Here is a 23,972-nt window from a genome sequence, read left to right on the forward strand (position 1 = left end):
CAGCAGAGGATGAGATCTCAGATACTGAAATATCCCAGCTTTCACTATAATCTATACCAACTGAAGAAACACCATCTCCTTCAAGATTCAGGAGAACAGGAAACTGGAAATGTACTAAGATATTAAAGTCAAAATTAGGAAGTACTAATGGCCCACTTTGCACATATGTTTAACAGGATTAATTTACAAGAGTGCCCAGAATTTTGGGGCATCGGTTTGCTTGGCTTCTAGGCACAGGTGCAGTATGAATGTTAAATAGCAGCCTTAATTAAAACTCCAAGCTAATCTCAAATATTAGCAGCTTCACAAAAAAGATCTTAGAAAGTATGGATTTGCCTGTTGAAGGCTTTAGAAGTGACTTGTCATTTGTAGTTTGTAATGTGGGTGAAGATTTCTCACTTTTTTTTTTTTTTTTTTCCTGAGCACATGTGTTAATCCTGATTGTACATCTTGAAAACAGAGACAAAGAAAACATTATATGGGTGTCTCCTAGATGTCCTGGTTGCATTTCCCACAGCCCTGCTGGGGTCTTTCAGCTGGGCTGGGCTTTCAGCTCCATGACCAGTTGGTAGCACTGTGCCTGGTCTGCAGGACCTCTCTGCTGCCCATCAACACAGCAGCCACAGCCAGCCACCCATCCATCCTTCTCCGCTCTCAGCATTACCCTCGCTGGTCGCTGCAGCAGTGAGAAACTGGCTGTGGAAGAAATGGGGTTACTGGCAGCACTTTGTAGCCTTATGACCTTATCAAGAAAAAGATAAAGGGATTTTTGAAGGCAGGTTGCTTTTTGCAAGGAGGGGATGGAGTGTCCTCAGCAGAAAGGGTAGCAGGGAAGGAGGAAAGGTATGAACAGGGAGCATGTGACATGAGAAACTGCTCATCAGACTTCTTCCATTTCCCCAAACTGACCCCTTTAATCCACTGGGGACAATTTCAGTCTGATAAACTGAGATTTTTTAGATAAACTCTGGACCTAGAAACTGTCTTTTCCATAGCACAGAACCCACAGTAAATAGTGTTGTAATTGCTTCTATATTAATACACTGCAGCCATATTTATCATTTGTAACTTTGAACACCATATCTTGCACACATAAAACAGGGGCCTGGACTTTATGGCTTGGTAGTTGAAAGCTGGTAAAAGAAACTATAATTAATCTGTGACCAGAGAGAATTCTCAAGAGTTTTGCTTTTAAACCTTCTCCAGCAACTCCACTCTCTCTCTTTCTCTCTCTCTCTCTGCAAAAATACCATTCTCAAAGAGAAAAGATGAACAAGAACATTGACAAGGCCAGTCATAGAGCAGTAAATTTGAAGACCTCACCATGCACATAGCTTTAGCTCTGTCAAAATGTAGTATCAAAGTAAATAATTACGAGGTGCTGTCCTAGCTTCTGATCTGCTAAAAATCTTTTATTTAGAGCAACACAATGGTGTAGCCTTCTATAAAATGGTTTGCTTTCTTATGCAAAAAGAAAGAGGATACAAAATAGCTCACATGCTAGTCTTTTAAAAAGAAGTACAACTCTTAAAGAATAAGGGCTGCTGAAAGAAAAACAGGTATTTCCCCTGCTATGCATTAGGAAAAAACCAGGAAGACTAATGTTAGCATGAGTTATGTGAAATACTGTCAAAGAGTCTAATTCAATTTTAATTTCAGCCCTGGTGGCTCTTTATGTCTTGTGAAACCAGCTATTAAATTTAGTTTCACAAGACAAAACAATAATAGATACCAAAAGCAGATTCATATTGAATTCTTCTATGGATGTAATCTCAAATCTATAATCTTGTAATTGTTTAATATGTTAATATATACATCTTAAAAATTCAATAATATTTATCATTGCTTATTACAAGCACAGAAACAACATTTCCCTATCTGAAAACACTGGTGGTTTGCTGTTGAAAATCAGTGATCTGAAGATTTTTCCAGGATCAAGAGACAGCAGTCTTTAACAGAAGAATTTGTACCAGGAATTGTGGCCAAACCAGTTAATTAGCTGTACAATACTTCAAGATTAATTCCAATTATAAAACCCTAAAAAGAGAAATATAGATATACAGCTAAATTTGAGATTAATACATTAAATGTCCAGGTAAGTAAATTTGCATTTTGCAGCTCCAAAGAATGTTTTTATTGGCCTAATTCCTGTTGCCTTCACAGGAAGTAAGAACAAGAATAGAAATATAATTTCACTGATTTGCTTTTAAGTCTTGAGTCCTAAAACATATGAATAATTCTTTGTATCTGGGGAGTCAAAACAATAAAATACAGATTCAGGAAAGGATTTGAAATCAAACTAGAATATTAATGTTCTTAGTCAACATTTGGAAACAGGAAAAACCCATTTAGGAGCATTGGCAGTGTGGGGGAAATAACACATGCCATATGTTCTATTCTTTGCAAATTTATTGTATGGTAATGGAAAAGAGGCAAGTACATAACAAGGGATTATTGTAGCACTGAAATGAGTTGTAGCACTTAATGCTTCATGTGTGTTCAGGCCTCAGTTTTCCACAATCAGAAATTTTTCAATGAAATATCAGAAATCCTTTAAATCACAAAAGACTCAATCAGTCACAAAGAGTTTATCAGGTTAGATATAATTGTTTTATATCTACATCTACTGAGCAATTTACCCTTTCTTTTTTTTTTCCTATATTTTCTCAGGTTTATTCTTATCTCTTCTCCTTGCTTAATGAACAGATAAAGAAAATGTATTTTGTGGAACAGATGCTTTCAGCATTCTCTGATCCCACTTAGAGTATAGAGTATATTGCATTAGCAGCAAAAGTTGAACAGCAGATCTATCACCAGTATTTTATTCTAGGTGACCAATAACTGTGAATTGCCATGAGCTCTGCAACCTTCTGTTAAGTCATTATCCTACATCATGCCTATCTTTTGAATAAATTATTGTAGCCTGTGAAGTTAGGACAAATGTTCAGTAATTGGCTGGTTGTGGTTAGCTTTGGATAAGTTTTTTGCAAACAAACAGTTTCTTGGATTCAAATTTCTCACATAAGCTTTTATATTTAGTATGAAAAGTTTACTTTTCATATATTTCTTTAAAACCTGGATGTTAATTTCACTGCACTCATTAGCAAAAATTTTCAATTATACTTCGATTGTTTTGTTAACAATACAGGATCTATTGCATTTTCTGTTAAAGAGGTGTCACAGAAACAAAACCAAACCCCTCTGTCACTTGGTCCAAATCAAAGATCGAATAAATAGTGAATGTGGATGTTATAATTTGTCATATTTACTTCTATATTCTTACTTACCTCTCCCCCACCCCAAAACAAGAGAAGAAAGTAGGGTCGCAGACTGCTCTGAACATACATTTTTCATAGCAAACGTGTGCCAATAAGAATTAAAAAAAAAAATATTAATGAAGAGACTGTCAATAATGTCAAAAGACAAAAGGAGGAATTGTTAAACTAGACCTGGTACTGACTTTACATTGGTCTTGAAGGTTGCATTTTTGGAAAAGCTTGCAGATTACTACAGACAAAAGATATAGTGGAGAAAACTTTGATATTCCTACAGTTTGATTACAGTCATGTAAAGATTTACTTAATATTAATAGAAATGACAATGAATGCTAATAGCTTTCAAGGCAATAAAACTTATCTTAACTTCATACAACTCTAATATTTCGGAGAGTCATAAATATTTGCAGGACTGGCCCGGTGGATTGATATCCAATTACACTTCTCAACTGGAGGCTATAGATACTGTGGAAGAGTTGTTTTTAAGCATGTAGTGTTAGCTTTATCTTTAAATGGAACTCCATACTACTTCTTATGTAAATATGTTTATCTAACTTCAGAGAGGCTATTAAAAAGAGAAGAGGAATGCAATGAATTGGATCTTGAAAAATATTCTCCTATTGAGTTTTATTACCTGCCAATTGCCTACTTTCAAGCATCCCCAATGTTGCCCAGCTATTTTGCCAGCACTCAGAGGCTGAATCAATGGGATGAATGTTAATAAGTGAGGACAGGAACACGTCTGTGGAGAATTTGTAAGGAAGTCAAGCTTTATCTGGCTTTCAGGGTAAACGTTACAAAGAAGGCAGGGACAAGCACAACCTGTTTCCTTATTTTAAAATCTATTGGGTTTTTTTTCCTCAGAAACATTGCTTCTAAATAATGAATATTTTGCTTTTTGGGTGGCAACTTGATCAGTAGATTAATCTCTAGTCAATTCTCCCAGAAGGAAGAAAAGTGCAAATTGAGCACACATTTGGCCCCTAGACATATTCAGAGCTAAAACTTTGGGGAAGATGGCAAACATACAGTAACTGTGAAAGTGATTCACATAATTTCACCTCAGGGCAAGAAGCCATGTCTTGACATGTGAAGATGTCAGCAGAAGTTTAAGTATATAACATTATTAAGTAAGAGAGCCATCATAATTTCCTTCCCCTGAGATGCAATTTGTGTTTTCTATATACGTATAATACAGAAAAGCTGAAGGCGTAGCTTTTTGGAGCTCTTGGAAGCTTTGTCACTCAAGAAGTTCTGCATGGGTTAGAAACTAAGACACCATGGACTCTCAATAAGTGAAAAAAATTGCTTCAGTTTTCAAAGTACTGTGATATAAAACCAAACACAGTGTTAGAGAAATCCAGTAACAGTTTTCCTGAAGGAATGAACATAGTGTGATTATCAATGGTGCCTGTCCCTGAACACTTACTATATATGTAGTACCATACTGTATGTACAGTATATATGTATATACTGTATGTATATATTTGCTACTACAATCATGTTATTATTTATCACAACACTGAAAAAGTGATCTATATGTCTTAGGTAGGAATTGCATTTTCAGCAGAACTCTAGTTACACTTATGTAGGCAGGTTCTGTAGCTCTGGTTTTACTGAGTGAAGCTATAGATGATTAAAAAGAACAATATGCTGGTATATTTGGTTTTATATCAGTAAAATCTTAGACTGAATTTGTACATAAATAATTTATGGTTTTCATTTTTATATGCTTTCATATCTTTGAGCAGAAGGGTGGGTCTAGATGATCATCAGAGGTCCCTTCCAAGCTCAGCTATTCTACTATTCTATGATGTTTAAAAAAGTTACACTAGAATGTTACCAGCTCAATAAAATTGAGAACACATACTTGTATTCATGTAGAATGCCAACTTGATACACAAATTGCACTGATTATAGTCAGTTTGCTTAAAGACTACATCATATTTAATTTCACACATTTCAGCACATATCCTGAGGTTATGATGACTCTGTAAGTGATATAGTAACTTTACCATATAAGCCAGTCTGACATGCTCATTCAATCTCAAGGTAGTCTGTGCCTCCAGAACCATTGTTCTTATAGAAGAAATTGTGATAAGTATTATCATTTCCGTCATAAGTTAGTCTTTTCACAGAATAATAAAAGGATAGGTTACTGCAAGAATGCTTCTAAATTTAAGGCCACTATCTGGTCATTAGTTTATCAATGCAAAATAAAATCCACCCTCTAATTCATATTTTAAGGTTAAGAAATAATAAGATTAATTTCATTTTCCATTTTTTCCAATCTAGAGACAAAAATATAATATTAATATTGTAAAAGTTACATTATCATATTTCCTAAGACACAGTGAAGCATATTGGAAAAAGTTATCATCTAGCATCCCTGTGTAATTAAAATAGAAATATGTTAGATTCCAAGGCAATACTCTCTGAAAGCCAGGAGCTTTTCCTGGCTAAAATTCTGTTTGACACAGTGTTCTATACCCTCCTCATACCACAGTATAAAAACATCAATAAGCTGCTTTGCTAGCCTGGATTTTTTTTACAACATGTAACCCTCTGGTTAAGCTTTATAATCTGATGCAGAAAGCAATAATCCCAGGAACTGAAATGAATGAGAGAGTGTTCAAAAGAACTCAAAAGCTAAAATTAGAAGCAAAATTTTGTCACTTATTTAAACATTTTAATTCTAGTTACAATGAAAATTGTTTGCATTTGTCAAGAAAGTGCTACGGTCCAACTGTGAAAATCCTAATTTTATACATGCATTATATAGTCTTGTTATAAATAATGTGTGACTAGTAATCATAATTCCTGTCCCATTCACAAAAGTAAGAGTGACCACAGGGGTGGGAATTTTGGGATGGGTCACATGTATGTAACATATTTCCAGACAAAACTAAATGGGTTATTTTCCTCTCCTCTCCTTTGGCCTCTTCCACATCTCATGGGATTCATCCTTACAGCCAATTGTCTATTTGTTTTAGGTGAAAAATGGAAAACACTTGTAAAACACAAGAACTAATGAAAAAACAATTAATGAATAAGATCAATAAAAGTTGTGGAGGGATGAATATTCTAACTGGAAAATGACCACAAATCAGAAGAATAAACTATAAGAGAGACAAAACCAGACATTATAGGTGGCTGTGTGGTGTTATTTTGAAAAAATGTTAGAATAACTGAAGGCTACAGAAATGAAACAGGAACATACCAGCAAAAAGAATTCTTCAGGTAAAGATACTAGGAAAGAAAATGAAAAGACCACCAAGCCTGCAAGAGAACAGTCATACCAGTCTGTCCTTTTTGAATTACATGTTTCCTTATTGCATTATTTCTCAGCGGTGTACCATATTGAAGGATATATTAGAAACATGATAGTAAGATGATTATCTTGAGGGTTACTGAGTGAACTGATGGCTCAGAGGCACCACGCATCATGCTCACCAATGACTGCAAGTAAACAAGCTTTATGAGTTAGCAGACAACAGAAAGGAGTGAAACCTGGCTCGCACTATAGCTCCAGGTCAGCACCACTCCGGTGCTGAGTGAAGCAGGTAATTGCCAGGTTGAGGGAATGGAGGAAGGACTGACTGTAACACTGCATGGGGAGGAGGATATTGCAGCAGAATCAACTGTCTGAAACTAGCATCCGCCTTTAAATAGCAAAGATCCACCAAAACCTGCTTAATGTCATGAATACAGGTAGGAGACTGTGAAATATCTTGCGGAGAGCTAGATGACCAAAGCTCATTACCAAACTGCTTCTCATTCATTTAAAATCAGAAATTAAGTGTAAAACAGGTGAATGAACTGCTCTGGTTTTTGCCAGTAGTCACACGCTTCTACAGCTTGCAGTACTGTTACTTGTTCCATAAAAATATAGATGTTGAGCTGTGTAAGTGATGTTGTATGAGTGCTGCTTTGTTCAGCAATTGAGTAATTTATTTTGAGAAGATGGATAGGGGGAGAGAGAGGGAAGAAGGAAAAAAAAATTCCAGATGGCCCCAGATGCATGGATAAAAATCTGAGTTGCTTGTAAAATGCGAAAGAGCACTGAGCAATATTTCACAGCAGCACTGATTGCAGAGTAGTCCATGTGCAGAGGCAGGTAAGAGACCTACTCCCATGAACGCATCAGGGGTCATGTCTCAAAGAGAATTATATGTACCCAGTTTTAAAATTATTTTACTTTTTGATAGCATGAGGAGCACCTTCCTTCCTATTCTATAATTGCCGAGATGAGACTTTTGCAGACTCCGTCTCATATCAAAAGAGGTATAAAGAAGAAATGGAAATATGGTGGCTGACTGGCAGAAAGCAGTGGACGCACAGCCATCAGCCACTTAGGGTCTCTAATAGATCAACGGGAATTTGTTGTGTGTTGCTGCCAAGTGCACATGGACTAAAGAAAAAGATGATGAATGGGAATCTAAGGTGTTTTGTTTTGTTTTCAGAATAATCATGCAGATAAAGTGTTAGACTTATGTTACTTTAGGTGATTTATTCACTTCTATATTCCACCTGTTGTAGTAATTCTTGTAAAAACACAAAAATTGTCATCGACTGACGGTCTCCTGTTTTGCAGAATTTATACCTACTGTGCCACAGACAATAAACACCAGTGAGTTACAGCTGCAGTAATAGTACATGATCTTCTGCCAGATGACCTGTTGACAAAGGTGGGTGCTTAACTGCATATAAGTTTGTTTAAAAATGACAAGTTTTCCTCATAGTTATCCAACCCCACTTGAAGTGATATAGTGGAGCTTTTTAACTTTTCTAAGGTAAGCCACTTTTTTCTACACAGCTGCTGGGTAACGTGGCAAAACCCTCTTCTCTATTAAAAAGGTGGTTGGAATTATTTGGGAAATCTTCTATGGAAATTATTTATTATGAAAAATATTTTGCAATCTCTGATTGTCCTGCAGTGTACACGATGAGCTATGATCTAGGCTGGGGTAGAGGAATTGTGACTAAGTGTAGCAGTGTAGTAAGAGCTGGTGTGGAAATTAATTTTTTCAGTGCATAGGTTTTATTATAAAAACATAGGTAATACCCAAGATATAACATTTTTTTGGCTCTGAAAGTTAAACACATCAATAAGTAATTATGTGACTGAAGTTTCTATCAGGTTTTCTTATCTTACAACACTTTCCAAAATTAAAAGCAACTATTTTAAAAAAAATGCTTATTTTTTCCTTAATATCTATAGAATTGCAAATAGGATGACTTTGATTTGTTTCTTTAATGCAAAATACTATTTATTAAGCAGACAATAAAGATGCATTAAAAAAATCAGAAATGTCATGCTATTTCCATTGCTGATTCATAATAGATAATCAAATATGTAACAGATAGAATTCCTTCTGAGTTATTACTATATTGGAAAGCAGCATTCATAAATTCAACAGACCTATATTAGAATATTTAGAAAAAGCATGACTAAAGAGGCAAGAATAAATGTATGTCAAATACATAATCTACTAGCTGAAAAACAGACAGTGGCTAGGCAGACTTTCAGCTGAATTTTGTGCTGCATTCAAAAATTCCTGTAGGCATTTTTTCTGCCTACAGGAGCAATACCACCAGTTGGCACAAAGAAAGATTAAAGTATAGAAATAAACCAATTAAAAAGAAATAAGGTGGAATTACATTATGGCCTTAAAATACTTGTTTAATGCTTAGCTGGAATGAACCAGAACACTCAGCATATTTTAGATTAGAATTTGTAGATATTTTTCTTCCCAAACTGTGCTCTCTGTTTTATGCTCCAGAGCTTAGAGCATTTTTCACCTTTAAGAACAATTGGTTTGGCCAGTTTTCAGGTTTCCCAGTAGAAGATGAGGAACATCCCTTGTAATTTATTTAGTATTGCTAATAGCAACCTGATCTTTATTATATTAAAACCCCCCACAACTCAATCATTAAAATTTAATAAATTCTAAACACCAGCCTCTCTAAAGGACAAGAATTAAACCCTGTTTTGTCAGACAATGTCTTTCTGGGGGAAAAAAAAATATTCTTTGTTTTTTATGGCTTCTTGGTTGCCTTTTAAAATTTCTCTATTTATTTTATTATCGAGGAGCCCGGCTAAGCTACAGTAAGACTCAGTGTTCCCAACTGGAGGAAGAATCTACTACTTTTCTTGTGCAATCTTTATCATTATGTTTCATTTACACTGCAGATGCACTGAAGGAAGCAGTCCTCCCCCCTGCTTCAGAGACGGAGTATTTTAATTTTAAAGAGTAGCTTCTCCTTTGGGGGAAGGGAAGTTCTTGTAAGAGGCAGAACACTACTTTTAAGGCTACAAAAGGAAAAGTAGATTCTTATTAATTACAAGTCCTGTCTACAAACACAGATATTTGAATCTTCAGTCATATAAACTTTTCTTTTTGAAAATGACAGGTATTGATAGAGCTCTAATGAGTCAAAGATAGTGCCTGCATGGGTCTTATCTTCCTTTGGGACTTCATTACAACTTGAGGGATGGCATAGATATCAAGGAGGCCTCCTGTTCTTTGTATCAGTCTGGCTGTAACCAACCCTTGGGGTTTTTTTGCTGAATAATGATGTCTACACTCTAGACATTTCTGTGTGGACACAAGAAATAATCAGAAACAATAAACTGTTACCAAGCCCACAAAGATATTGTGCAAATATTTACCTATTCTGAGTTTCTCATAGGATAATTCAGAGTTATGAACATCTGCTACTTCTCTCTAAATATATAAAATAGTACATTTTCCAGGGCTAGTGGATAGCAAAATAATTTTCTTTTTTCTCATATAATTGTATTATGTGTTGTAAGAACCTTCTTATGAGTGCCTAGCTTTATCAAACCAGATATCTGACTCTCCCACTGCCTGCTATATATGCAGCCTGTATATAGTGCAAAATGATATAGGTTGGGTGAGGCGAGTGTCAAAACCTGTGTCACTTAGCAAACTCTTTAATGGCTATGACATCATAGTCACAGATCTAGAAAAAGTGGTTGAAACACCTGAATGGCTGAATTGTTTTAATGTCACAACTCCAGCTACAAATTATCTTTTTCTAACTGTCCTCAAATAATTGAGTACATTTACAAAAACAGTTACAAGTTTCTTGAGCAAAATGCAGCCAAGAAAGCAAAGGACAGAATGTATATATATAATCAATGTAAAGACATTTTTCCTAATTCACATCTCACTGTGATAGGAATATATAAAAAGATGGCATAATAGCACTGCCAGTGTGATTGCTCACACATTAATGGTTATAATCATAAATCACTTAATGATTGCTGGGTTTAGAGCTGTCATGAGGAACCACCGAAGCTTTATTTCCCTGGTTTCGTGTCTTTGCGTTTCTCTATCTGTTACTCATTAGAGGTTGAAATAGTTACATGATTGCCAGCTCCTGTACTTAAAATCTCCTGAGTTTTTCTTCCAAGATTGCTTAAGCAACACTTTCAATCTTTTTGTAACCAGCTATAAACAGCTACAGTTTCTACTTGTTACTGGGAAATCTCCTTACAGATCCTCCTTGTTTACTGAAAAGTGGCATGGCTATGGAAGTCCTGGAGCCTTTTCCACCATTACACCTTACTTGGATTTTAATGTAGATGGAGCACATCATTATATATGCTTTTAGACTTGCAAATGAACCAGGAAAACAAATTTTGAAAGTTTTCCTAGAGATTTCTGTGTGGGTAGGGTAGTTACATGATCTAGTGCTTAAGTATCCAACTTTGACACTCCGGGATCAGGAAACTCTTGATGACTTTTGGCCCTTTTTGATCCACTTAATTTTAATTCAGTTCAAATCTCTCATTCAGTTTTGTGTGCAATGAACAGTTCAAACAGCACAAGGAAGGGGATAATGGATCATCAGGACTGCATCTTTCTGCAGCTTCACTTTTTTAATGCTGGCTTAAAGTGTTAGGATATCTACAACCTAAGGCAGTTTTGGTAGACTGAAAATGCAATAATTTAAGTCAGGACTGAAAGGCACCTGGCAAGTGGAGAAATTCATGCTATTTCAATCTGTAGTTTTACCTGACCCTAAACTGAAAGGCACTTGACAAGTCATAGTGGGGAAATGAATGCTATTTCACTTCACCTGACCCTAAATACTGCTGCTGATCCATTTTCAGAAGCATTAAATTCATATTCAATTGCAAATTTGCAGTTATTTAAAACATCCAAGGAAAAAGAGAGTGAGAAACTGACTTATTCAAATGAATCAATCTCCTGTTTAACTATGGAAGAGCTCTCCAAACCCAAAATTTCCATAAAGCTGCAGAAGTCATAGACACTTGCAAAAATAAAATCTCCCTGTTTTAGGAAGAGAGAGATCAAGATACAGTGTCACAGCTGTCAAACTCTCCCATAGCACCATTCCCAAGAAATAATGCTGTATTAAAAAAAATATTTTTTTTAATGTTCATATTTTCATACCCACAAACTGTACTTCTGAAAATATTCTTACTATTCTATGAGAGTAAACCACCAGATAACTCTGAAATTATTTCTGCTTGCAAATTATATTCATGAAGACATGGTATTTTCTAGGTGAAGCAGAGAGAGTGGTTGACCAGGCACACTTCCTACTGACATAGATATCTTCTCTCATTTGTTGAGCCTTCTTTTTGGCCACTTTATTCCTGCTCTTTATCCTTATTGATAAATAAAATAATTGGATAAGAAATGAGAGACACATGACTGAGGTTGGTTCTGCTGCAAGAGAAATACTAGTGGAGGGCATAGTTAACCCAAGGATGTAGAGAAAGTGACACTATGATAATCTGTCTTGGGTTCTTGATATTTGCCTGTGACATTGGATGCTACTCAGTGTCAGGATCTTTTTTTCTTTTTTCCTTTTAATTTTAAGATAATGGATTATACCATGACAGTACAGTGTGTATTCACAAATGCTGTAAATATTTTCCTCTTTAAAGCAGAAAAGGTGCTTGGATATGTCCTGCACTGCTTTAAACCCCATCCTCCACAGTGTGTGTGAGGATGTTCTTTTCCTGTCTGCACACTCACCTTTGAGGCTGGTGTAGATTTGCTCCCAGCAGGAGAGTCTGTACATCACCCAGCTGACTTTAATTGGGAAGAGTTGTCCCTGATTTTATAAAAGCTGAATGTGTATGCAGCTGAGATGGTGATCCTCAGATTTGTCATACAGAAAAGCATGAAGCAATACATTGTGGTGGTTCACCAGGGTCCATAACAAAAATGGAGAGGAGCATGCAATCAGCTTCAGACCCTATCTTTACATGGAGTTATACTCCTTTTCAGATTAAGCATTCCCCCCCAAGGAAAATGCGTTGGTTATAAAACTAATCTTCATGTTCTCAGAACAGATGTGTACTCTCTCAGCTGCTGTCTTCAGCAGCAGGAAGTCTGGGGACATTGCAAGAGGCAAACAAATGAGATGCCCTGATAGTTTTCCTTTCTACAAGTTTGCATTTATATCTTTACACCTTTCTACTGCAGTTGTTTATAGAGCATTGCTGTGGAAACACTGGTGCCAAAGTACACCTAGTGAGAAGCTTTTTATAGAAAAATCAGCCTATATCTTGTGTTCACTGGGTGTTTGAGCTGAAAAAGGACACATGAGTGGGCATGAGCAGGGAAGACATAGTGCTGGAGTGGTGTGCACACAGGGCATCCATTGACACTTCTTCTCACAAACCAGCCAAGCAACAGGCCACTCTAGTGAGTGCTTGCCTACACTACACAGAGGACAACAGCCACACAGGGTATGGAGTTTTTAAACTCTGCAGCTCTTTGTGGTGTCTGCCCAAACAGATAACCTTTTTTGCCCTTTACGGTTCCTTGGCAGTACATTCATCTCCTGACTTGATAGTGTGTTTTCAATGTTACTTCTCTCTGTGTATAAGGAGAAGCACAATACAAGGACAAATACCTGAACTGTTAAATACCAACCTAAAAGTTTGGCTATCACTATCTTCATACACTCATACGGTTAAGTCGGAAAAAGAAAGCTGTCATAAAGCTTTTCATTATTAAAATCTGAATATATATATATTACTACATAATATCAGTAAAAGCACTTTGGTAAGTCTATACTGAAGTCTTTTGTCAATGCTTTATCTGGAATTTCTTGTTCACATTAAACTGCTCATTTAAATGGAAAAACACATTTTAGTTAGTGTGATGAAAAACAATTGTTTCTCATTTTCAATGTGTGTGACGACATTCTTAACAACGAAGTAATAATCAGTGATCTATGAAATTAATGTTCATTAGGCTGGCACACAAGCTTCTAGAAAAAGTATAAAAATAACAAAATATTAAATAAGAATGTTCTCTCATAGGTGATGTTTTCTATGGAAAAATGAGAAGCAGAGAACATGCTCACTGTTTATGATCTGATCAGTTGATAAACAATTCATGTTTATGAATTGTTGAATTTTTGAATTATGCATTATGAATGACTGAATTATCAAACAAATTGAATGAGTGGTCCTTTTAACATAATCTGTGTATTTCTTTACCGTAGCAAAATTATGAGAACTGGCTAAAGTATGAGAAACATCTTAAAGTTAACAAGAGCTGCAGAGACCTTTAAAGATACTTACATCACTTTCATGGCCTTCTCTTAGATTGTATGTGAGATCATGCTGTATATCTTCAACAAACTTGTGAGCATACTCTGGGTAAAGGTCAAGCACTTCAAAGAGGCCTTTGAGGATAATGCATTGGAGGTCACAGTACGTTAGAGCTTTAACATCTGCATTTGTTTTAATAACTTGATCCCTAATGGATAGGTTTGCTCCAATTAAATCTCCTTTACCTAAAAGAAAACATGAAAATAATCATCTTCAAAGCACAAATTCTTTACTCCTTTTTTGAATCATAACTCTATTTCAACATAATTGCTAAATCTTAAATCCCATTGTTACCACTGTATTGTTTAATTAATAACATTCTAAAGGATCTTTGACTAAAAGCTGTCTTTTTTTTTTTTTTTTTTTTTTTTTGCAGGTGCAATCTTATATGTAATTAATTGAAGGTACAAAGACTAATTTCCAGACAGGTAACTACCTGATTTAAGGGAGCAATCAAGTAAATACGCATAAAATTAAGATTTACACTGGTAATTAATAGCAGGTGAGACTTTGTTTTCCAAAAAGCAAACATTATAGCTACACTTCATAATATATCTTAGTTGTATAGGCTATTAATACATGTGTAGCTCAATGGCACTTCTCCCAAGAGAAAAGAATGAATTCTTAAGCTATTATATTTTCATTTATGGGCAAGAGTGCCTTGGAATACTGAATGTATTAAAACCCACAACTGACCATATATTTAAAAGCACAAAAATTGTATAATGAGAAGCTTTCACAAACATCTGATCTGAGGTATAAAGCAGTCATTGAAGGAGAGGTCTTCCCCAAAATTTAAGGCAGATGGTCTTTGTTAAAGACCCAGACAGTGTGATGGAGTGCATTCTTGGCAAGTTTATGGGCAACATCAAATTAGGGAGAGTGGTTGATATGCTTAAGGGCAAAGCTGCTATTCAGAGGGACTTCAATGAATGAGAAAAGGACTAACAGGAACCTCAACAAAAACAAATGCCAAGGCCTACACCTGAGATGGAAATCGTCCCTGCAACTGTATGGGCTGAGGACTGACCAGCTGGAAGGCAGGTCTCTGGGAAAGGACCTCGGGGTCCTTGTGAACAACAAGCTGAACATGAGCCAACAATGTGCCTTTGCAGCAAAAAAGTCCAAGAACCTCTTGTGCAGCATTAACAAGAGCATCAGCAAGTCCCAGGAAGTGACTCTTTCCACCTATATGTCGCTTCTCATACCACAGCTGGAGTACTGTGTCCAGTTTTGGGCTTCCCAGTACAAAACAGAATATTGACATAGTAGAGTGAGTCCAGAAGAGGCCACTAAGATGAGCAGGGACTGGAGAACATAATCTACAAGGAAAGGCTGAAAAAACTGCATATTGTTCCGCCTTAAGAAGAGAAAGCAAAGGAAGGGTATTATTACTGCCTTCAATAGCCTAGGGAAAAAGTGTAGAGAAAACAGAGCTAAACTCCTCTTCAGGGTGTACAGTGCGACAGAATGTACTGGGCACAAGTTGTAACAAAATAAATTGTGATTAGAAATCAGGAAATGAAAGTCACCGGGAGGCTGGTCAAACAGGTTGCCCAGAGAGGCTGTGGAATCGCCATCCTTGGAGATGTTCAAAATTTGCCTGGATGTGGCCCTGAGGAAGCTGAGCTAAATTAGCTTTAAGCAGGTTTAAGTTAGCTGGCTTCCAGAGGTTCCTTCCAAACTTACATTATCCTGTGATTAATAAGACTGTAAAATCTGAAAATCGACCCAGCATGTGATTCCAACTGAATATTACACAGGAAATGGTGAAATTGAAGGGTAAGTTAAACTAAGCAGCCAACTATACCCAAAGCTGCTTAAATAAGACAATTTTATACTTGAAAATACTACTTGTAATTTGTTCTATTTACAAGGATCTTTAACAACTTTCTCAAAAGAGCTTATCATAAACCCAGAATAGGGAGGGATTTTATTTTATGCTAGGAATATACATACATTCATGCTACTTTGGGGTTTCTTAAAAATTGCAATTGGTATAAATGAGAACTCGTATTAGTTTAGGGAAAGATAAATCTGATAGATGGCAATAACATTTGTCACTGCTCTTGAAATGATGCAATTCTTACATAATCAAATACAATGTGAAGCTAAGCATTAATTTACTTTTAGTAAAATTAGTAAATTTAGATTTATTATACTGAGTAGAGAGCTGGCAATGTTAATCTGTTGCTGGCTGTGTAAATATGGACAAGAGAAAAAATATTTCAAATATGCCAAAACCGATCTTTAAACACCTTAATTAGAAACTTTTTAGGCATATGAACCTAAGGCATTAGTATCAATAATGCATAAATAATTCAGAAAAAATGTTAGAGTTGTATTTGATTGTAGTTACAGTGTTTGATGAAATGATGTCATCCTGAAAGACACTACAATTGATCTGGTAATGCTAATGTATGTTTCTTTCCAAATGAAAATCATGTAACAAAGGCTGTAGGTAGTAAACTGAAGTTTCATGTAGAATTACAGCAGCAGTAAAATTATTGGACCTTGAATATCAACATTTGTTACATAAACAGAATCATGTAAGTTATTCTTAGTAGCTCTTTCTTTTTCATTGGAGAATAAAGTCACTTATAAATGTTTATGCAGACACATCTATTTGCTAATATATCTGGGACATGTGGTCAAAGTTATACATTTATTTTTATGGATATCTTTTAAATCACTTATGGCTAATATTTTTAAATAAATCTAAGATGTATACTGAAATGGTACATAACTTATATTAAAACATATTTTCCTATAAAAGATATTCTAATCATCATTATTAGATATCAAGTAATAGTCTCAAGGGGAACCAAACAGCTGTATTTAATCAGAGCATTTCATTGTATTTTTGCTGTATTGCTTGTTAGTGAGAATGGTTCAGTAAACAAAAACTAATCCACTAGAATTATAATCATGACAGAATTATAAAATAATGGTCTGGGAACTGTAAGTAACCCAGCATTGTCAGGGAAAAAAACTGCTCTCGGATTTACATCACATCAGTAACACAGTTTCTCATAGGGACCTACAGGTTTGATGCATTCACCTTCTTCTGGTGTTAATTAGGTTTAAATGGTGAAGCACCCATCCACCATAATGAAACATTATTTCATTGTATTATGTTTATGTTTTTGCATTACAATTTCATTAACTTTTCTCAGAAATCCATGAATCTCTTTCTTCTTGTTTTCATTGTCACCATTACACAATGGTGCTTTCATTAACATTTTCAGAAGTACCTGAAAATGGAATCATTAATGAAATCATAATTCCAATGGGGGCAGCTCTTGACCTTTTGCTATATTTAAGCTTAGGCTTTTTCTAAGCCATATTTTATAGCTTTGCTATCTGATATAATAAAATCGAGGCATTCAAAAACTTCCTAATTACAAATGAGTGATAGAGTGATGTGGGCTGTCAATCTAATGGAATTAAGGAGTTATGAAACAAATAGGACATGTATCACATTTATATTCTAAAAAAAGACCAATCAAATGCATGCTGGTAAAATAAAGGAAATTCAATTACAGAAGACCAGAAGCTTGCATTATCAACAGTCTAGTGCAATCCTACAAAACAGGAAGGAAAGAAAAAAGGAAATGTTCTTTTTAACTCTGCTTTATAAGAACATTAAAAGTTATTAGAAAGAACAATACATTTAAATCTAAAGAGGTATTAAAATCATAATAAAATAATTCTTTACGCTTAGAGCAAAATTTTATATTTTACTTTAGCAAAATACTTTATAAGCATTAACTCAGACAAGTCTAATCATACTTTAGCTGAAGATAAAGGGAATCTGTTTCATAGGCATTAGATTGAGGCCAATCACTGAAATTTACAGATAGAGATGCTTAACCCTAGATAAGTCAAAGCAGTCATCTAGCAAACAAATAATCAAAATTTATTAGAACAGAACTTCTGGCCTTTCTCTGTTCTAATATACTAGATGACTGCTGGCAGCACCAATTAGTGTCAAGAAGTAACTCTGTGGGGAGCAGAGCCAATAATGCTTGGTTTTCATCACATAGATGTCCTGAAAGGGGTGTTAATATACATGCCTCAAAGAATGAGAGTAGGCTCACATTGCTTTCTTTCATTTGGGAGCATTAGTGGGAGCACTGCCTGGCCACTAATTTTCATGAAAGATTTAGGAACTAATAACCTCTGAGGCGTCAATACTGTCATCAAATTTAGTTGAAAGCAGCAATTTGTATCAAAAGCTAGCAAGTACCTCCTTACATGCAAAGGAGAGAGATTAAATATAAGAAAACCAGGATATAAGTGAAATATTGCACAGCTAACACTTTAGCAATTGAAATCTCCTTAGGACAAAAGATAGGAAAGTTTTAACTAAAAAAAAAATAAAATCAGGGATGTCCATAGAGTATGAAAAACAGATTAAAATCAGAACAAATTATTTCTCATCAGACTCTCATCAGTTAGTAGTGAAGGTCCTCCTACATTGGAGGACCATTCTTTTTCTTTGAAGCTATGATTAGGAGCATACCAAGAATCGCCAGCACCGTGCTGTCCTTCAGGACTTCCATGGAACCTGAGCACACAAAGTAGATCGCTTGCAGGGCATCTCCCTGACGGAGGAGGTATTCCCCAGGAGCACAGAAGGAGGTTTTGATATGCAGAGACAGAGACCTGAGGCAACCACGGCTGGCACACTCAAAAAGAGAGAGCTGAAAAATCTCCTTGTTCAAGTGCATGGTGATGTCTGAACGTAGCTCATCTGGGAAGTCTTTTAAAAGCTGTCCAAAAAAAGAGACAAAGGGGTGAAAAAGAGAAAAAGTGTAAAGTAATTTGTTTCCTCTTTTGCAGAAGTGATCCGATTTAGTAGTGCTGCACATGTCATACTGATGCAAAGATTTTCCTTTGATGAGACATGTGCTATGTCTTAATAACTCTTTATGCTGATAAACACTGATAAATTCCAGGAAAAACATGAATTAAAATATGCCTTTATACAAAAACAAGGGAAAAACTTCGACACCACTGTGTATAGGAATTCTCCCTAATGCACAAGTTCTTCTCAGCTGTTAGAACACAGTAGGCTGTTTGTGTGTATTACTACTTCTTCTGTGATAAAACCACTGGAAGAGGAATAACTCAGAAAAATTTCTAAGATCTTTTTTTTTGTGGGTTTTTTGTTCTTTTTTTGATGATGCAATTGGACAGTGAAGGAGATGTGGAAAAGGAATGGAGACAAGGTGCATGTTTAGTGGGAGAAACTATAGAAACTAAAAGACCGTAAAGTCTTCCTATTTTTCCTTTATCTTAATTTCAGGGAAATGCAGCCTAGCCAACACATAATGATATCTATATAAGTTTTACAGAAGATCTGCTGCAGGATGGCAAAATTGAGAGAAGACATGTAACTGATCAAATCATCTTTCCTTTTGTCAAGGCACCACAAAAATTTCAGGTGGAGCTTTTTAAAAAAAATAATGTTTAATGGTGCTCTGAACCGTGCAAGCTGCAGGCCCACAATCATAGTTTTCTTTGTAGTTTGAGGGGATCTGGCATCTGAGCAATGCAATCAGCAAACACTTGACCAAGTGAACTTAGACAAGGCAGTTTGTGGATGGAAGGCAAATCATGAAATACTGATGTTCTCTCCAGAGGTTGCTGTTGTAGTACGCCAGTCACTCACTTTCAGTGCAGCTAAAGGTACAGAAGCTGAAGGTGATCCTTAACCAAATCTGGGAAAGCTTTGACATCTAAGTGGCTTTTGTACCTTTGTAAATCTTACTAGACTACTTGTGTTGCTAGGATGCTGGTGAAAATCTCATTCTTTGTGCTGTGCACACCACAAAAAGAATTTATCAGGAAAAGAATGTTCTCAAACCCAAATCTTTCTGCTTATTTCCACATTATCTTTAGAGGCCACTGAGTTTTATAATGGCATATATAACAAGAACTCTGAAGGGAATGGTTCTTTCAAATAACACTCCAGCTGAGAGAAGCTGTTTTTTCTTATGGAGTATAGTAATATATAACCTGGATAAGTCATTTAAAACAAACAAGCAAAGACACAACCAGAAGTCTGTCTTTTGAATTCACTCGTGTTACATTCTGCAATATTTTAAAAAAAAATATAGGGAAATGAATAATAAAAAAATTCAGGCTAAACCACTTGTTTACAGTATTGCAAAGAATAAAAGAAAATGAAGGAGGTAGGAAAGGGCAGTAAAGAAGTGCCTCCTTTAAAAAAGACTGAAAAAACCCAGTAGATTTTTTTTTGGTGAAAGGCAAAACTGCTCACTAGGGTGTTTCTGCTGGCATCATCCAAAAGGTTTCTGATGAATGCTTCTTCAGCATTTCAGAATTATGGAGGACTTTGAATTTTTAATATATGATATGATGTTCTAAACCGGATTTTTCAACAGTATGCTCTCTTCCTGGGATAACGCAGCTTTATTTTTAAGCATGCTCTTTTTTATATGTAACTTCACACATAATGCAGCATCACAAATGGAAAACTACCCCCCTCCCTGACTCTAAGTCCATAGTCAAAACCATCAAACATACAACCTCCCTGGTTTGGTTACCTCATTGGAATCAATTCCATTATTGACAGACCACGTGGTTTGGAAATATTCAAGCATCCTTTGCTTTAGCTGCTGTGGCAGGTGATGGACACGTATAAAGTCCTTCAGATCCTTGGTTCTTGTGTGATAAAGGGACCATCTGGAGTACATCCTCTGAATTATGGCAGTCACATTGCCAAACACCAAGGCATGCATCAGAGCTAGGGAGGACAGAAATTATGTGCAGTGTGGAGTGACTTGTTGATCATTAAAACATAACACAGAAAATAAACAGGATCTTCACAGAAAACCAGTTTGCTGATTGAGAAATAAAAGAAAGTTTTTGAATATAAGGCTCCACGAGTAATATAAAGTAGTGTTCATATGATTATTCATTTCTATTTTTTGTGTCACTAGCAGTCACAGTCATGGGACAGGGTATAACTACGACTTATGCTATCTAGTCAGGGTATGAAGCAAAAGAATGCCCAAGTCAAATTAATTTCATAGTCTAAGAAAAAAGGAAAACAGATGAACATATGTAGGCAGGCATGTTCAGGAAATAATGAGAAACTATTAATCAGTATGTAAACTAGACTGAAACGATCAGTTAGCAACTACATAGAATGTAATAAATTTCAGAGAAATCATATAAATAAAAAGTTACTGATGGGGACCATATGTAGTGGAATGAGATTGCAAACAACATTTAGAGATGTATCATATTCTGGGGAATAAGATGTTAAAAAGAAAAGACAGAAAAAACCCATTGTAAAGCAGAAATTCAGGTTAAAAAAAAAGATACATTCAAACTGACAAGCTAATTTCTTATATTGCTTGAGAAGGTCGAATGTGGTGTGAAATTGTTTATCAGAAAGCTCTGACATCCTGGAGCTTGTCTACAATTAGAGACCAGCTTGGGAATAAAAAGACCAGAAGCAAAATTGAAGAAATGCTTACAGATACAGGTCGTTTGGGTTTGTCTGTGCAGAAATGTTCTTGCTGATTATCAGTGGGAAAAATCACTGCTAGATTGTCTGTCATGTGGTATTGATCTGAGGTATATAGTACACACATTTACAAATTGTTTATTGAAAAAACTATTAAAGAGCTTGATCACTACTCTTAAGGGACATCTATCTTTATAGTTCTTGAAAGAAAGCAGACTCACTCCTCAGAGTGGCAAAGAAATTGGTTTATAAACAAGAGAAACAAGATGTTGACCGTGTATAGCAATTTACAGAAGTCCAGTGTGAATGAAGAGAGACAAGGGGGAACAGTAGGAGGAAAGCATGCGTTTTGGTGGTTAGTAATGTTTTTACATGATAAAAACAGGCAGAAAATTCTTTAGTTTGGAGTGTTGAAAATTTTTACAGGGTGAGTAAAACCCAAAGGAGCTAGTGATAATATCTATGTCTTTATTGTGAAGGGAGTTCAAAAAAACAGATAAAGCACTGCAGTGTGATGTAGTTTCACAGTACAGTATGCATCCCTATAGAGGTGATCCAATGGTATGATTAAGTCACTGCAAGTCCATTAGTAAAGGAAGGTAAATGAAAAGCAAGGCAGAAAGAAAAGGCTCAGATATGAATATTAGAAAAAAAGTAAACATAATTGGAAATGTATTTCTAAGAATAATCAGCTGGATTAACCAGGTGTTGTTCCTGATGGTGCAGTGAATTGTTAAGTCATTAATGTCAGAACCTTGGACAACAAAATGTGAGGGACTGGTATAATGCTAGATACAGGATATTATAATAAGAAATATGGCAGCTAGGGCTGAAAAAATTCAGCTAAATAGACTAAAAAGATACTGTAGCCTCTTTGAGGATGTAATAATTTAAAAAGCGGGAGGGAGGGGGTATAAAGCATTAGTTGGAGTATTGATACATATGTAAAAATCACATGTGATAAATCTCCCAACAGGGTCCAAGGTTAGGAGCTGGACAGTGTAGAGGTCTCTATGACATGATTGTAGGCACAAAGATCATCAAGAATTTTATTATTATGGGAGAATCTGTCTTTGCATATGTACATTGGAAGACAGCTCCTACTGATGATGACAAGTTGTTCCTGGCTGTGATAGGCATTAGATTTCTTTATCAAATAACGACAGACCCACCCTACTTTCTGTAAGAAATCCATTAATCCAATCCTATAAAACCAAGTAGGACAAGTTAAAAACTTCTAGGAACTGTATTTCATAAAGTGGCCTTGATTTTAATGGATATTTTAAATTACATTTTTGTTGCTTAGGGGGAACAGAGGAACACCTCTGATACCAGAAAGGACTTGAGCTACTAGAATGGGCCTCCAGTCTCATAAATACAAAACTGCACATTCTTTGCTCAAAAAATATGGAGAATACAAGACAGCACAGGGTATGGTCATCTGCAGGAGGACAGATTTGATTAATATTTTACAGACACTGGGTATGCTAGGAATTCTGGTTATTTTAACAAGTAACTTTTCTTTCCAACTTGAAGAAGAAATACTGTATAGAATAAGATGTTTTATCTTCACAATATTACTTGTCTTAAATTGTAATTTAAAATTCATGCAAAATAAAAATTAAAACCAAGAGGCAGGTAAAAATCAAACAAGAATATTATGTTATCTGTTAAATTAACACTTTTTTTTTTTTTCCCAGCTTCAAATTTCTTTAAGGTTGCAATAAATTCACTTCATTCTTTCAACTTGCAGTGACAGTGACATTAAAGAGGTACAGACAAACTACTAATAAACTAAATCACACTGTCCATTACACCTGAAATTTTGTAAAGTAATGGCTTATTCTAAAAACTGTAAAAAACCTTGATTTTTCTCAAGACATCACTTTCTACTAGTGATTTTTAAAATTAAATATCAGTCAAAACTATCCATCAAAACATGTTTTAAGAAATGAAAATGTATTATGCCCTAAAGTATACAGACTAGTACTTCCATTTCTAACAGAGTTTTCTGAGGCGTGCTCACCAATCTGTGCTGTATGATGATAACTCTTTCTTCAAGTTTCCTTGCTCTCCTGATTTTCTTAGAGTGTCTAAAATACAATTTCTGAAGAAAATACCTGCAAACCAACCTGTTCTGCTTTCTTACCTGGATGTCTCTTGTTCACCGGACCCTCCCAAATGTCATCTGGTAGAAGTCATTCTTCTACCTGCTTGCCTATGAGTAATTTTCCCTTTAAGTTTTCAGTTCCCTCTTACTATATTCAGTTGACTAATTCTTCACAATTTTTTCAGGGCACAAGCATATTAGTTCTATAACTCAATAATATAAGAAATGAAAAAGAAACTGCTACAACTGGACTATTAAGTTTGTGAAAGCTCTGCCATATCAAAGTGAATTAAATATTCATCATTGCCTTACACAGGATATCTCTTGATTTCTTGATAGAAATGAAAACCCCTTCCTTCATTCCAACAGATTTTATGTAGAGGTCACATTGTAATTTAAAACTATAATTTTGTGCTACCAGCAAAAGCAATTAATGAGCTGCTTGTGTTTTTG

The 23,972-nt window shown here is 35.5% G+C and overlaps 1 protein-coding gene and 1 long non-coding RNA gene across 3 annotated transcripts in view; one reads left to right on the forward strand and one right to left on the reverse strand.

Annotated features, from left to right (window-relative positions):
* The window catches only part of KCNH8 (potassium voltage-gated channel subfamily H member 8), a 193,585-nt gene that overhangs the window by 22,359 nt on the left and 147,254 nt on the right, over positions 1-23,972 (reverse strand). For both annotated transcript variants that reach the window (XM_074861308.1, XM_074861298.1), the window contains 3 exons: positions 20,481-20,680; positions 18,431-18,680; positions 13,876-14,090 (listed from right to left, as the gene is read on the reverse strand). In XM_074861308.1, coding sequence (XP_074717409.1) covers positions 13,876-14,090; positions 18,431-18,680; positions 20,481-20,680 — 665 coding nt within the window. The remainder of the gene's footprint in view (positions 1-13,875; positions 14,091-18,430; positions 18,681-20,480; positions 20,681-23,972) is intronic.
* LOC141940439 (uncharacterized) overlaps positions 1-23,972 on the forward strand; it is a 36,200-nt gene that overhangs the window by 11,447 nt on the left and 781 nt on the right. The window contains exons 2-4 of the long non-coding RNA XR_012627988.1: positions 7,870-7,963; positions 14,282-14,333; positions 23,110-23,181. This is a non-coding gene — a long non-coding RNA (uncharacterized LOC141940439). The remainder of the gene's footprint in view (positions 1-7,869; positions 7,964-14,281; positions 14,334-23,109; positions 23,182-23,972) is intronic.

Source organism: Strix uralensis, chromosome 1 (assembly GCF_047716275.1).
Source record: "Strix uralensis isolate ZFMK-TIS-50842 chromosome 1, bStrUra1, whole genome shotgun sequence".
Lineage (NCBI taxonomy): Eukaryota > Metazoa > Chordata > Aves > Strigiformes > Strigidae > Strix > Strix uralensis.